Genomic DNA, 13,061 nt, shown 5'->3' with positions numbered 1-13,061 from the left:
CTGTTGTCTTTTTGTTCTCTATTTCATTTAGTTCTGCTCTGATTTTTGTTATTTCCTTTCTTCTGCTGACCTTGGGTTTCACTTGTTCTTCTTTTTCTAGTTCTTCAAGGTGTAACATGAGGTTATTTATTTGGGATTTTTCTTGTTTCTTGAGATAGGCCTGTAATGATATAAATTTCCCTCTTAAAACTGCTTTCGCTGCATCCCAAAAATTTTGGTAGGATGTATTTTCATTGTCATTGGTTTCTATGTATCTTTTGATCTCTCCTCTAATTTCTTCTTTGACCCAGTCGTTCTTTAAAAGTATGTTGTTTAATCTCCATGTATTTGTGTTTTTTCCTGCTTTCTTTTTGCAGTTGATATCCAATTTCAAAGCCTTGTGATCAGAGACTATGCTTGGTATGATTTCAATCTTCTTCAATTTGCTGAGGCTGATTTTATGTCCCAATATATGGTCTATCCTTGAGAATGTTCCATGTACACTAGAAAAGAATGTATAGTCTGATGTTTTAGATTGAAGTGCTCTATATATGTCAATTATGTCCATTTCATCTAATGTGTCATTTAGGGCTGCTATTTCATTATTTATTTTCTGTTTGGATGATCTATCCATAGCTGTCAATGATGTATTTAAGTCCCCTAGTATAATTGTGTTTTGGTCAATTTCTCCCTTTAATTCTGTTAGTAGTTGCTTGGTATATTTCGGTGCTCCCTGATTGGGGGCATACATATTGATGACTGTTATGTATTCTTGTTGTATAGTCCCCTTTGCCATTATGAAATGTCCATCTTTGTCTCTTGTTATCTTTTTCACCCTGAAGTCTGTTTCATCTGATATCATTATGGCTACACCTGATTTTCTCTGGGTACCATTTGCTAGGAGTGTCAATTTCCACCCTTTCACTTTGAGTCTATGCTTGTCCTTGTAGCTGAGATGTGTCTCTTGGAGACAGCATATGGTTGGGTTTAGTTTTTTGATCCAGTCTGCTACTCTGTGCCTTTTTATTGGTGAGTTCAGTCCATTTACATTTAGGGTGATTATTGATATGTGAGGATTTCCTGTCATCCTATCTTTAGTTTTCTGGTAAGGCTGTGTCTCCATTGTTTCTTTGCCTTTTTGTTGTTGTCTATTATTTCTGTGTGGTGATATTTTATGATGTTTCCCTCTGTTTCTTCTTTTATTACAGTATATATTTCAGTTCTGGATTTATTTTGAGTGGTTACCCTTAAGTTTATGTAAAAGAAAGTTTGATATTTAGAGTATTCCATTTTCTTCAGCACGCTTACTTTCTCCATTCCCATATTTCGGTTCAGGCCTTTACTCTCTTCCTTTTTATGTTTTGGTTCCCACAAATTGTCCCTTTTGATGGTGGTCGAATAGCCTCCTTTAGTATTTCTTGTAGTGCAGATGGTGTATTAGAAAATTCCCTCAGCTTCTGTATTTCTGGAAAGGTCTTTACTCCTTCATATCTAAAGAATATCTTTGCTGGATATATTATTCTTGGCTCATAATTTCTCTCTTTCAATAGTTTGAATATTTGGTTCCACTCCCTCCTGGCTTGTAGAGTTTCTGCTAATAAATCTGATGATAATCTAATGGGCTTTCCTTTGTAGGTTACCGTCTTCTTTTCCCTGGCTGCCTTGAGGATTCTTTCTTTGTCGTTGATTTTGGACAGCTTCAATACAATGTGCCTTTGAGAAGGCCTGTTGGAATTGAAGTAATTAGGTGTTCTATTTCCTTTTGGATTCGAGGATCCAGTTCTTTCCACAAGTTTGGGAAGTTCTCATCAACAATTTGTTTGAATATATTCTCTGTTCCCTTCTCTCTTTCTTCTCCTTCTGGTATGCCCATTATTCTTATATTATTCTTTCTGATGGAGTCAGAAAGTTCTTGTAGAGTTCTTTCATTTCTTTTAAGTCTCAAGTCTCTTTCTTCTTCCATCTGTGTAATTTCCAGGTTTCTATCTTCGATGTCACTGATTCTTTCCTCCATGTGGTCAACTCTACTACCTAAGCGTGCTATTTCATTCTTAATTTCTTCTATTGAGTTCTTAATCTCCAGAAATTCTATTTGGTTCTTTTTTAAAATTTCAATCTCTTTCGTAAAATGCTCATGTTTTTCTTTGATTGTGTTTCTGAGTTCATTTAACTGCCTATCTGTGTTTTCTTGCATCTCGTTGAGTTTTTTCAGAACTGCAATCTTGAATTCTCTGTCATTTAAGTCACATATTTTCATATGTTTAAGTTCCTTTTCTGGAGACTTTTCACTTTCTTTCTGAGTTGTCTTGTTGCCTTGGTTATTCGTGGCAATTACTGATTTATTATTTCTCTTCCTAGACATCTACAGGAGTGGGTTCTGCAACAGGTTGATAGGAAGAGGTCTTTCTTTTGTTTTCCAGTACTTGTTGGTAGAATGTTTTATTTTCTCTCCGATTGCAGCCTTTTTTTTTCTCTCTCACACGGTAGTGCTATGTTTTCTCTGCACTATTCCAGCTTCTCACACAATGGGGGGATTCCCTGGGAGACGGGCTTCTCCTCTGTTAATAGTTCGCCTGGGTCACAGGGCGCAGTGTCCCGGTGGATATGCGGAGAGCTTTTGATGTTCCAAAGCTCTTCCAGCTCCCGATACAGAGCCCGTATGTTTCAGCAGTTCTGTTTACTCCTGCAGGGATCTGCCCAGATAGGTGGGCCCAGGGGTGGGGTGAGTTGTGAGAGGTGGCCCAGAGCAATGGCGGTGACCACCACCACAGCCGGTCCTGCTTCCACAGCTCCCTCCCCTTTGCTGGAACTAGTTGGGCTGTGAATCTGTGTCTGCGGTCCACAGTTCTCAGAACAGCAAATATTCTATTCTTTTGATCTGACACTACTACTGTTCCGCTTCTAGCACCGGGCAGGTAGGGGCGGGACGAGCTCTGGGAGGGTAGGGAGGGGGCGGCTAGTCTCAGTGCCTAAGGCTTCTGTTCTCTGCTCGGCAGTGCGGGCTTAAACCACCGTTTTCAGCCTTCTTCCCTCAGTCTTTTCTCCGATGTCTCTGCCGTGAGCGTTGGGTTCAGCCGTGTTATATGCTGCCCCCTCAGCCCTGTGGGCCATAAGCGGAGCCCTAGCAGTCCGAGTTCTTCCCTCTCCCGCAGCTGCGGTAGTTCCGGGAAGCAGCGAGCTCGGAGCACTGAGCTAGGTCTGCGTCCTGCGCCTGTGCGGTTCTGTCTCTGTACTTCTCCCTTCCCTCCTCCCCTGCTCGCACGATTCGCCCACCTTTAGGTGAATTCAGTAGTGGGCCTCTTCGTCTTGCCTGTCTGTTGTGCAGGGAGTCCTTTGTGGAGTTATTATTGTTCGATTAGTTGTAAATTCCAGGGGAGCTTTACAGAGGCTCACCTCACGCCGCTGTTTTGATCCCTCTTGCCATATACCTCTTTTGTCACGTGTATTTCTATATATTTCATGGTTTTGATGCTATTGTAAATGGTATTGCTTTTTGAATTTCAGTTGTTCATTACTACTACGTATATTGATCTTATATCTTGCAACTTTACTTGTTACTTCTAGTTGCTTTTTTGTAGATTCCACAGGATTTTCTCCTTGAGTAATGCTGTAATCTCAAAATAAAGACAGTTTTGCTTCTACCTTTCCAAACTGGGTGCCTTTTCTCTTATTTGCACTGCCTAGAATCTCTAGTACAGTGTTGAACAGAAGGGGTGAGAGTGGGCCTGCTTGCCTTGTTTCTGATTTTAAGTGGAGAACATTGTCGTTCACCATTAAGATTGTTAGCTTGGGAAGTATTTCTTCTTCTGTATTTTCTTAAAGAGTTTGTTTTGGATTGATATTTTTTCTTCCTTAGATGTTTGATAGAATTTATAAATGAAGTTATCTGGGTCTAGAATGTTCTTTGGGATGTGTTTAAATTAGGAACTCAATTTCTTTAATAGTTAGAATTCAGATGATTTTTTTCTTGAGTCAGTTTGGGTAGGTTTTGTTGTTCAATATTTTAAATGTATTATAATAAGTTGTCATACTATTCCCTTATTATTTCAATGTCTTTGAGACCTGTTGTGATATTATTCCCCATGTTAAGTGTTCTCCCCAACCTGTTTTTCTTTATTAGTCTAGCTAGAGGTTTACCAATTTAATAGATTATTTTCTTTGAAGAACTAGCTTTGGTTTTATCCATTTTCACTATTTTTTTCTACATACTGATTTCTACTTCGAATTATTTTCTTCCTTCAGTATTTGCCCACATATGTACCATGTCTGAACCTTTCACTCCTTTGTATATTTTTCTGTTTTCCTTTTGGTATCATTTTCTTTTTGCATGAAGAATGTAATTTCACTTAGTTTAGGTCTTTTGGTAATGTGCTTTCTCAGCTTTTAATTATCTGAGAAGTTTATTTCAACTTCATTTTTGAAGAATATTTTCACTGGATACAGAATTCTACGTTGACTATTTTCTTTCAGCACTTTAGAAGATGTCATTTGTTGTCTGCTGGCTTGTATGGTTTCTGAGTAAAAGTTGTTGGTTATTGTTATTTTTATTTATATGTGTGTCTGTTTTCTCCTTTGGTTATTTGTTAGGATTTTTCTCTTTATCAGTAGTTTTCAGCAATTTGATTATGATGTGCCTTTTTTGTGTATTTTAAAAAATGTATATGTTATTGTCTTTGGCACTCACTGCTTTTGTGGAGTTACAGTTTTCATGAATTTGGGCAAATTTCTGCCATTTCTTCAGATATGTTTTTCTGTCTCCTTTCCTCCTAGTTTCCTTCTGAGTTACCAATTACTTATATTTCATATTACCCTATAGGTCACTGGACCTCTGTTCGTTCTTTTTTTTTCTTTCTTTTTTTTAATCCATTTGCTTCATTTTACTATGGCTTCATGTTCAGTGACCTTTTCTTCTGCAGTTTCCAATTTGTTTTAATTTCATACAATGAAATTTTTGTAGACACTAGATTTTTCATTTTTTATTGGAATATGAACACTGAATTTTACACTTTTTAGTGTTGGCTTTTGTTGTGTTCCTTTAAGGAAAATTGGATTCCTTGTGGTAGGCAATTAAGTTACATTTGAGATTTATTTTTAAAGGCTCTTAGGGCAAGTCTAGAATAGGCTTTATTCTAGCTCTTATTTATCTTCCACTTCTAACCTTTTTTTTTGGGGGGGGTGGGGGGGATATCTACTGAATGTTTGGTGTGTTCTGGTGCATTCAGTGAGGTTTTTTCCCTCTGGCTGGAGGAAATCTTAAGGAGTTCTGGCCCTGTGTGAGCTCTACAGTTGTTTTATAGTTCCTCCTGATTGTTCTTTCCTCACAGTTGTTCTTAGCCCAGCCTTTAATGACTGGACTATGCTTTTCCTATGCATTTACAGACTGGAATTCAGGCAAAGACTTCAATGAACTCAGATTCAGATTTCAGGAAGCCTTTCTCTGTAACTCTCTGGAAGTCTCTAAAAATTCTATTCATCTCACTTTCCCAAACTAGTATTGTTGCTTCTCTAATGAACAAGATTGTGGGGCACTATTTTGGTTCTCTTCCCAGGGATGCGATTTGGGACTCACATCAGGACAGAAAGCCTGGGGTATGGTAGGACTCACCCCATTTGTGTCATTTTTCTCGGAGATCAAGTCCTGTGCAGCCTATTTTCTAATGTTTGAAAATAGTTCCTACATTTTGTCCAATTTTTTAGCTGTTCATTATGGGAGTGCAATTCTGGACAGTGTTACCTGCTCGTAGCTGGAAGCTGAAGTGCACTGTTGTTTCTTTTATTTCACTCCTTACTCTTTCTTTATTTGTCTTGCTGGCTACATCGTTTATCTATTTCTTTGCAAGTAAATTCTTTATTTTATGAGGTTCGATGCCCCTCTTTATAAAATGTTTTTGTCTTTTCTTCTTGGTCTTATTTTTCTTGGTTATGTTTTCAACTTTATGTTTTTTTTTCCCCTTACACTACGTATGAATTATGTTTTACTGTTATCTGCCTGTAGTGAAGGGCTCTGGATATCTTATCCACCCCATATTTCAGTTTGGACAGCTCAATTTTATCTTTTTATGATTTTTGAAACATGTTTGTTGACTTATAATTTATATAACATAAAATTCATTGTTTTAAAGTGTATTATTTAGTGGGTTTTAGTATATTCACTATATTGAACAACCATTACTATCTAATTCCAGAATTTTTCCTTCACCCAAAATGAGACCCCATACTTAATCCCAATTCCTCTCTTCCCTTCATCCCCTGGCAACCACTAATCTATTTCTGTCTATTGATTCACCTCTTGTAGACATTTCATATGACTAGAATCATACAATGTGTGGCCTTTTATGTCTTTTTTTTTTTTTTTTTTTTAAGCTTAGCATTGCGTTTTCTAGATTCATCTATGTTGTAGCATGTGTTCATTCCTTTTTATGGCTGAATAATTTTTCATTGTATAGATACAGATTCCCCTGTTATTCGACAATAGATCGTTCCGATGAAATCTTTCGTAAGCTCAAATGGCATAATGTGAAGACGCAGTTACCATTAATTTATATGGAAATAATTTTGAGTATTCCCACACCCCAAAAATAATTACCAAATCACACCAAATAATGCATGAAACCTAAAGTAGCACTAACATATAGTAAAAGTAGGAATAATGTAATAAATACACAGCTTGTATAAAGTAGAAATAATGCATGTACAGTGTTGTTTCACATATTAAAAAGACTGATTTCTTCTTAAGATAACTTAATGGAACACCAGACTTTGTACACCCATCAATCCACTGAAGCAGTAGACTTTCCATTTGATCCATTCCTGGAGGCTAAGAGACCACTTTGCTACTAGCAGAACCAGTAGTAACTTTGGCAGCTTTCAGGATTCTCTGTGTGTAACTAGTACAAACGGTGGGCACAGCCAAGTTCAACGCATGTCTTTATTTCCATTCACCACCATCAAAATGCCGTAACACCCTTACGAGCTTTTAGACTTTTCTGGTACCTTAGGACACATCTTGCTAACAGATGCACAAAATCAATTCAGATAAAGCACAGATGCTCACACACGCAGTTCAAGCTATGGTGCTTGATGTTGAGATGCTGAGTGTAGTTCCTAGGGAGGAGCTTGGCGGGGCCCCTCTTGCTACTCCTGATGTGCTGCTTCTACAATGGCTCACTTCAAAACAAACACCGAATGCAATTTTCACTTTTTGTCTTTTTTCGTAAAAGTGAAAATCCTCTTCGGCTTTCTTTTTGGTTAGTAAAAACAGGTCTTGTGTAAAAGTAAAGTGGCGTAACTCGAACTCTCGAAAAGTGGGGGATACTTGTATACCACCTTTTGTTTGTTTATGCATGAGTTGATGGACATTTGGATTCTTTCTCTTTTTTGGCTATTGTGAATAATGCTGCTTTGAAAATTTGTGTGCAAAATCTTTTTGTGTGTAGACCTGATGCTTTTAAATACCTTGTGTATGTATCTAAGAGTGGAATTTCTGGGTTATTAGGTAATTCTCACCCACCTAGAATGATGGAAAACTATTACTCTTAACGGGCAGGTTGATTCTCTGGACTTGTTTCTTCATTTGTAAATATACATGGATTTACGTAGATGGCTTATGTGACCCTTCCAGCTTACTGATTTTGAATTTAAGATTGGAATGCTTTTTAGGATCTCATATTGAACACGCGAGTTTGAGATCTCACTATGTGAATAATATAGAAATTATTATAATGTGTTATTGGGAGAATGAATTAAAATTGAACACAAAATTTCATTTGAATTCTTTTGAATGATATATAGTTAAAATGTTGGTTGTTTTAGGTTTATGAGGAAGAATTAGATCAGTAGAGGATTAAAATAACTATTGCTGTTTCTTTCCATACTCAGTGTTCCATAACTGTATTCGTGCATTTTTAATTGGTTTGATTTTATGATGCTTTTCACTTTTTAGTTAATAATTAATTTTATGATTATTTTAATACTAGGAATTTGCAGTTCCTGATTATCGTTCTTCTCATCTTGAAGTCAGTCAGGCATCACAGCTCTTGCAGCAACAGCAGCAACAGCTTCGCAGACGACCTTCCTTGCTTTCAGAATTTCACCCAGGTTCTGACAGGTAATGGGGTTTCTTTATGTTTCTATCTAGGACTGAACTTTACAAGTGTGTCATTTATTATTTTTAATTTAATTGTTTTATTTTATAATTTTATTAACCAATCCATGACTGGTCATTTATAATTTGTATTTTGAGCATGTTTATGTTTCTTTATCTTTTGGAGTAGTTTTAATAGCTAACAAACTTAAAACTTGTTTCAAGAGTTCAGTTAATGCTATGTATTGGGAAGTTAGGTAGACCTAAATTTGAATCCTGGTGAGCTGTGTGGCCTTGGTCATATTGCATAAACTGGTGTTCTCAATTTAGGCTGTGTATTAGAACCACCTGGAAGCTTTTCATTTCAGAATAGAGCTGACCCTGGAACAACATGGATTTGAACTGTGCTGGTCCACTTATATGTGGATTTTTAAAATTTGACACTCACAGTTCATTTAACCCTCTCTATTCAATTGACTGCAGTTTAGTTGACCTGTACAATTCAAATCCTGGTTGTTCAAGGATCAACTGGATGTTTGGAATCCGTGTATGTGGAGGGCTGAGTTAAGTTACATGTAGATTTTCTACATGCTGGTGTTCGGTACCTCTAACCCCTGCATTTTTCTAAGGGTCAGCTGTAATTAAGTCAGTCTCTGGGATTGGACCCAGGCATTCATTTTTGTCTAAAGTTTACCAGGTCATTCTCATTTGCAGCCAGGATTGCAAATCACTGATTTAGACTCTTCGAATCTTAGTTTTCTCCTCTATAAAAATGAGGATAATGGCATTGTCCTCAAAGGATGGTAAGTATTTGATCAGATAGTATTGGCCCTTTATGTGGTAGGCACTCGTTTTCCCTAGTGTCCTTACCATCTCTGCTATCTTTGACTCCATTCTTACTCTTGATGTAAAGAATTTTGAAATATAATAACTGCTTTTATTAAACTGACTTTCTGGTTGTAGCAATTTTATAAAGAACTTGATTTCCTGTTTTAAACATATGTTTACTTTTTAGGTTTTAAGGTGATAAAAGTTTTGAAATTATTTGGCCATGTTTACAATTATTTAAAAATACATTTCTTGGTGAAAGTTTTGGAGGGAATTCAGATCACTTTCCTCTTAATATTTAGCAAATAACACAAAAGTAATTTTTAAAAAAGAGTTAAAAATGCACCCTTTATAAAGAAGGGAAAGGCATACAGCCATTGCCATAAACTTGGAAAAGTGGCATTCAAGGAAGAAATTAGAAGAATCTGGTACATTTGGCCTTCTAGTTCCTACTTCTACTCTCAAAAAAGCAGTATTGAAAGAAGAAGGAGGGTCAGTAAAACTGTAGGATTTCCCATGAATACTCTCTAATTTGAGAAAATGTAAGTAGGGGTAGTTAGGGTTGTGGTGAGTGTTTTTTTTTGAAAATCCCATTACGCCATCATGCAGGAAGGGCTGTCACGGTGTGTGGTTTTCCAAAGCAGTGAGCCAGAACTCTTCAGGACTGGTTTACATGTCCAGCTGGTAGAGTGGGCAGAATTCTTAACAAAGGTTATGACAGAGTCAACCAAGTTTTCCCCTACTTTGCCCCATTTCCCTGTTCCCTCAGGTTGTAGAAAAGTATATAGAAAGCCATGCTTAGTCCTCCATCTGTAGACAAACATGCCAGGCAAAGTGGGATGCGCAAGGGAAATCCACGCATACTATTCCACACCAAAGAGCAAGTCCGGGTGGGGCCGCGCCATGGTGTACCTGAGCAGGAGGGTAAGGATACCATGAACAGGGCGAACACATTCCTGGAAAAGAAAATTGCAGAAAGCAGTATAGTATGCCAAAAATAAAGACCCCCATGTGTAAGAAGACAAAAAGCAAAGAACATGCTCCAAGAATGCTATACACTATAGAAAAGCTTAAACTTAGTAATAAAGTATTCAAAAAAACAAAATAAGACAAATGAGATAAAATGAAAGATTGGACATTCCAGTGCCCCCAAACCCATCATTATAAATTCAGTATATAAAATGAGAAGAAACAAGGAATAAAATAGGTGTTGCTAAAAGTCAGATCTTTGTCATGGAAGAAAGTCTTGAGATAATCAGAGTGAATGCAGAAGAAAAAGACAAAGATTAAAGCAATTAGAATGAAGTTAATCAATATGGAGGACGAATTAAAATCATCCAACATACCATGACAACGTATGTTTCTGAGGTACAGAACCTGATAAAGGAAAGAAAATATTCATAATAAAAAGAACCCTTTTTTTCCTTGTAAAGTGAAGGAAGAACCGTATAGATTGATAGGACATAACCTCTCTCCAGGAAAAATTTACACAGAATGATCAGTATCAACACAGATCCTGGTTAAGTTATTAAAGTTCAGGGATAAATAAAGTACCCAGGAATTCAGGAAGCAAAACAAATCCTTGATGGGGAGAAAAGAGTCTTGCCTCAAACTTCTTCAGTTGCAGAAGACAGGAGCAACAGCTACAAAGTTCTGAGAAAAAGAAATTGAGATCTAAGAATATTATACCAGACATGTTTAAGAATAAAAGCAACAGGCAGACATTCTTAGATATGAAAGCACTGAACATTTAAAGCTTCTTAAAGAATTTGTAGATTATCACCAGCCAAAAGAATAGAAGCCATTGTAAAAGAAGGACTATAGATAGTAAGCCATAAACCCATGTAAGTAGAAAGTCCAGATGAGACACCTAGATGAATTATGGTTCCATAACAGAATGTCAGTAGTAAATCTTGACAAAATAAAAATAATAATAACTACCCACCTAGAGTTTCAGTGGGTATTGGGAGAATGCTTAAAAGTATGCATTTGAAAAATATGGCTGGAGTGATTTGATACTTCTAAAATGGAAATGTTAAGTTAAATAAAATTCTACCTTCTTAATGCTTTTAACAATTTTTTTCCTTACCCTTTACCAAGAATTTTTTAGGAAGTAATTTCTTGTAGTAAAGGAGCATTTCCTAGAATATAGCAATTCCCTCCATTTTAAGTTTTATTTCATTTTATTTTTTTCTCTTATCTATATTAAAACAAACCAAGTATTCTTTATTTAAAACACAATGTATGTTATTCTTTTGTTTTATTTTTGCTTGTACATCTGTCCATCCATATATAAAAATAAAGTGATTTCTGGGAATGATATTCACCTAATTCTAACATTGTTTCTATGTGATAAGATGTGGGGTAATTTGCTGCTTAGTTCTGTTCTGCATCCCTGGAATTTTTGTTGTTAGCAAATGTAAATCATTCTATAAGCACAATACTCATAAAAAGTCAGAGTCATTTCTCTGTGAATATCATCCATCATGTTTTCTAGACTTCACTGGAAAAATTAGTCCACATAACTAGAGTTTGGATATATAGATAAAAAGATGCAGAACAGTTGAAGTAGTTTAAGATATTATAAAAGATTCACTGAAATTCAGATAATTGGTTTTTCCTTGAGCAACAGAATAAGAAACCAAATTATATTTGTAAATTTTTAAATTTAAGTGAATTAAAATTTAAATCAGTTTTGTTTCAGATAATAGTCTTCCTTAGCTGGGAGTCAATACGATCAACTGATGTAATTCTTGATCATCTTGGTGGACCAGTATTTGGAATAACTATGGCCTTTGTGACATATTCCACCTAACTGAGGGTTATTTTTTTAAAAAACTTAAAATTTGATTTTCTTTAAAATTAAAAGTAGAGGTATATTACAGTAAAAAAATCCATTTGATAATTTGTTTTAAAGATATTTAGGGTAGTCTGGATGGCTCAGTTGGTTAGAGTGCAAGCTCTGAACAACAGGGTTGCTGGTTCAATTCCCACATGGGCCAGTGAGCTGCACCCTCCACAACTAGATTGAAGACAACAAGCTGCCGCTGAGGGGCGGCTGGATAGCTCAGTTGGTTAGAGCGCGAGCTCTCAACAACAAAGTTGCCGGTTCAATTCTCGCATGGGAGGGTGGGCTGCACCCCCTGCAACTAAGATTGAAAACGGCAACTGGACTTGGAGCTGAGCTGCTCCCTCCACGACTAGATTGAAGGGCAATGACTTGGAGCTGATGGGCCCTGGAGAAACACACTGTTCCCCAGTACTCCCCAATTAAAAAAAAACAAACCAATAAAGATATTTAAAGATGGTACTAAAAAAAAAAAAAAAAAAAGATGGTACTAAAAGATGAAAAGTCAGTAAAATGTTGGAACTTTTAAAAGTCCACAGAGTTTTTATTATGCAAATCTGGTGTTAGTTTTTTGTTTTATGTACCATATTTTATTTATCCACTTATCAATTGGTAGATATTTGAGTTGTTTTCATTTTTTGACTATTACGAATAGTACTATGAACATTTATGCACAAATTCTTGTGTGGCCAGATGTTTTCCTTTCTGTTGGTAATATACCTATGTTGAATTGGTGGATCATGTGGTAGGTCTCTGTTTATTTACCATTTGAGAAACTACTAGACTTCTCAAAGTGGCTGTCTGGTTCTACTGGTGTTAGTTTTTAAAAGGCAAACGTGTTGTTCATTTAGAATGCAAGTTTCATGCTTAGCTTCACCAGGACTCCCAATATATAGTTGTATTTGTTTTCACAAAGATTTTCATAGTTCGTTTACATTTTTTGAAATGTTAAATTATATTATTTACTGATTTATGTGTGAGTGGTTTTGTTCTTCTAAAAAGGATTGGTAAGCGGACATGGGCATTAGTTTGATTTTTTTTTGATGGAAAAAGAGCCACCCATACTTAGTGTTTTTCTTGATTGCCCTGGCTGCCTTCGGTTCTCCTCCAGCACTGTATATACTTCACCTTCTGGCTTTGGTAAATTTCACAGGCACAGTTGCTGGAGGTGAGGTATTAGGTTGGTGCAAAAGTAATTACGGTTTTTGCAATTATTTTTAACCTTTTAAGCCGCAATTACTTTTGCAACAACCTAATATAATTCTTGGAAGTTAGCTTTTGTAAGTTAGTTTTTGTCGGTTGTGTCCTGAACAGCGGTGTCCA

The 13,061-nt window shown here is 36.3% G+C and overlaps 1 protein-coding gene across 17 annotated transcripts in view; it reads left to right on the top strand.

Annotated features, from left to right (window-relative positions):
• NCOR1 (nuclear receptor corepressor 1) overlaps positions 1–13,061 on the top strand; it is a 169,122-nt gene that overhangs the window by 30,530 nt on the left and 125,531 nt on the right. For all 17 annotated transcript variants that reach the window (XM_074320229.2, XM_019757395.3, XM_019757394.3 and 14 more), the window contains exon 3: positions 7,956–8,086. In XM_074320229.2, the coding sequence (XP_074176330.2) occupies positions 7,956–8,086 (131 nt within the window). The remainder of the gene's footprint in view (positions 1–7,955; positions 8,087–13,061) is intronic.

Source organism: Rhinolophus sinicus, chromosome 12, assembly GCF_057876585.1.
Source record: "Rhinolophus sinicus isolate RSI-liver-muscle chromosome 12, RSI-T2T, whole genome shotgun sequence".
Lineage (NCBI taxonomy): Eukaryota > Metazoa > Chordata > Mammalia > Chiroptera > Rhinolophidae > Rhinolophus > Rhinolophus sinicus.
Note: the sequence above shows the minus strand (reverse complement) of the source record. Positions and strands in the feature narration are given on the sequence as shown.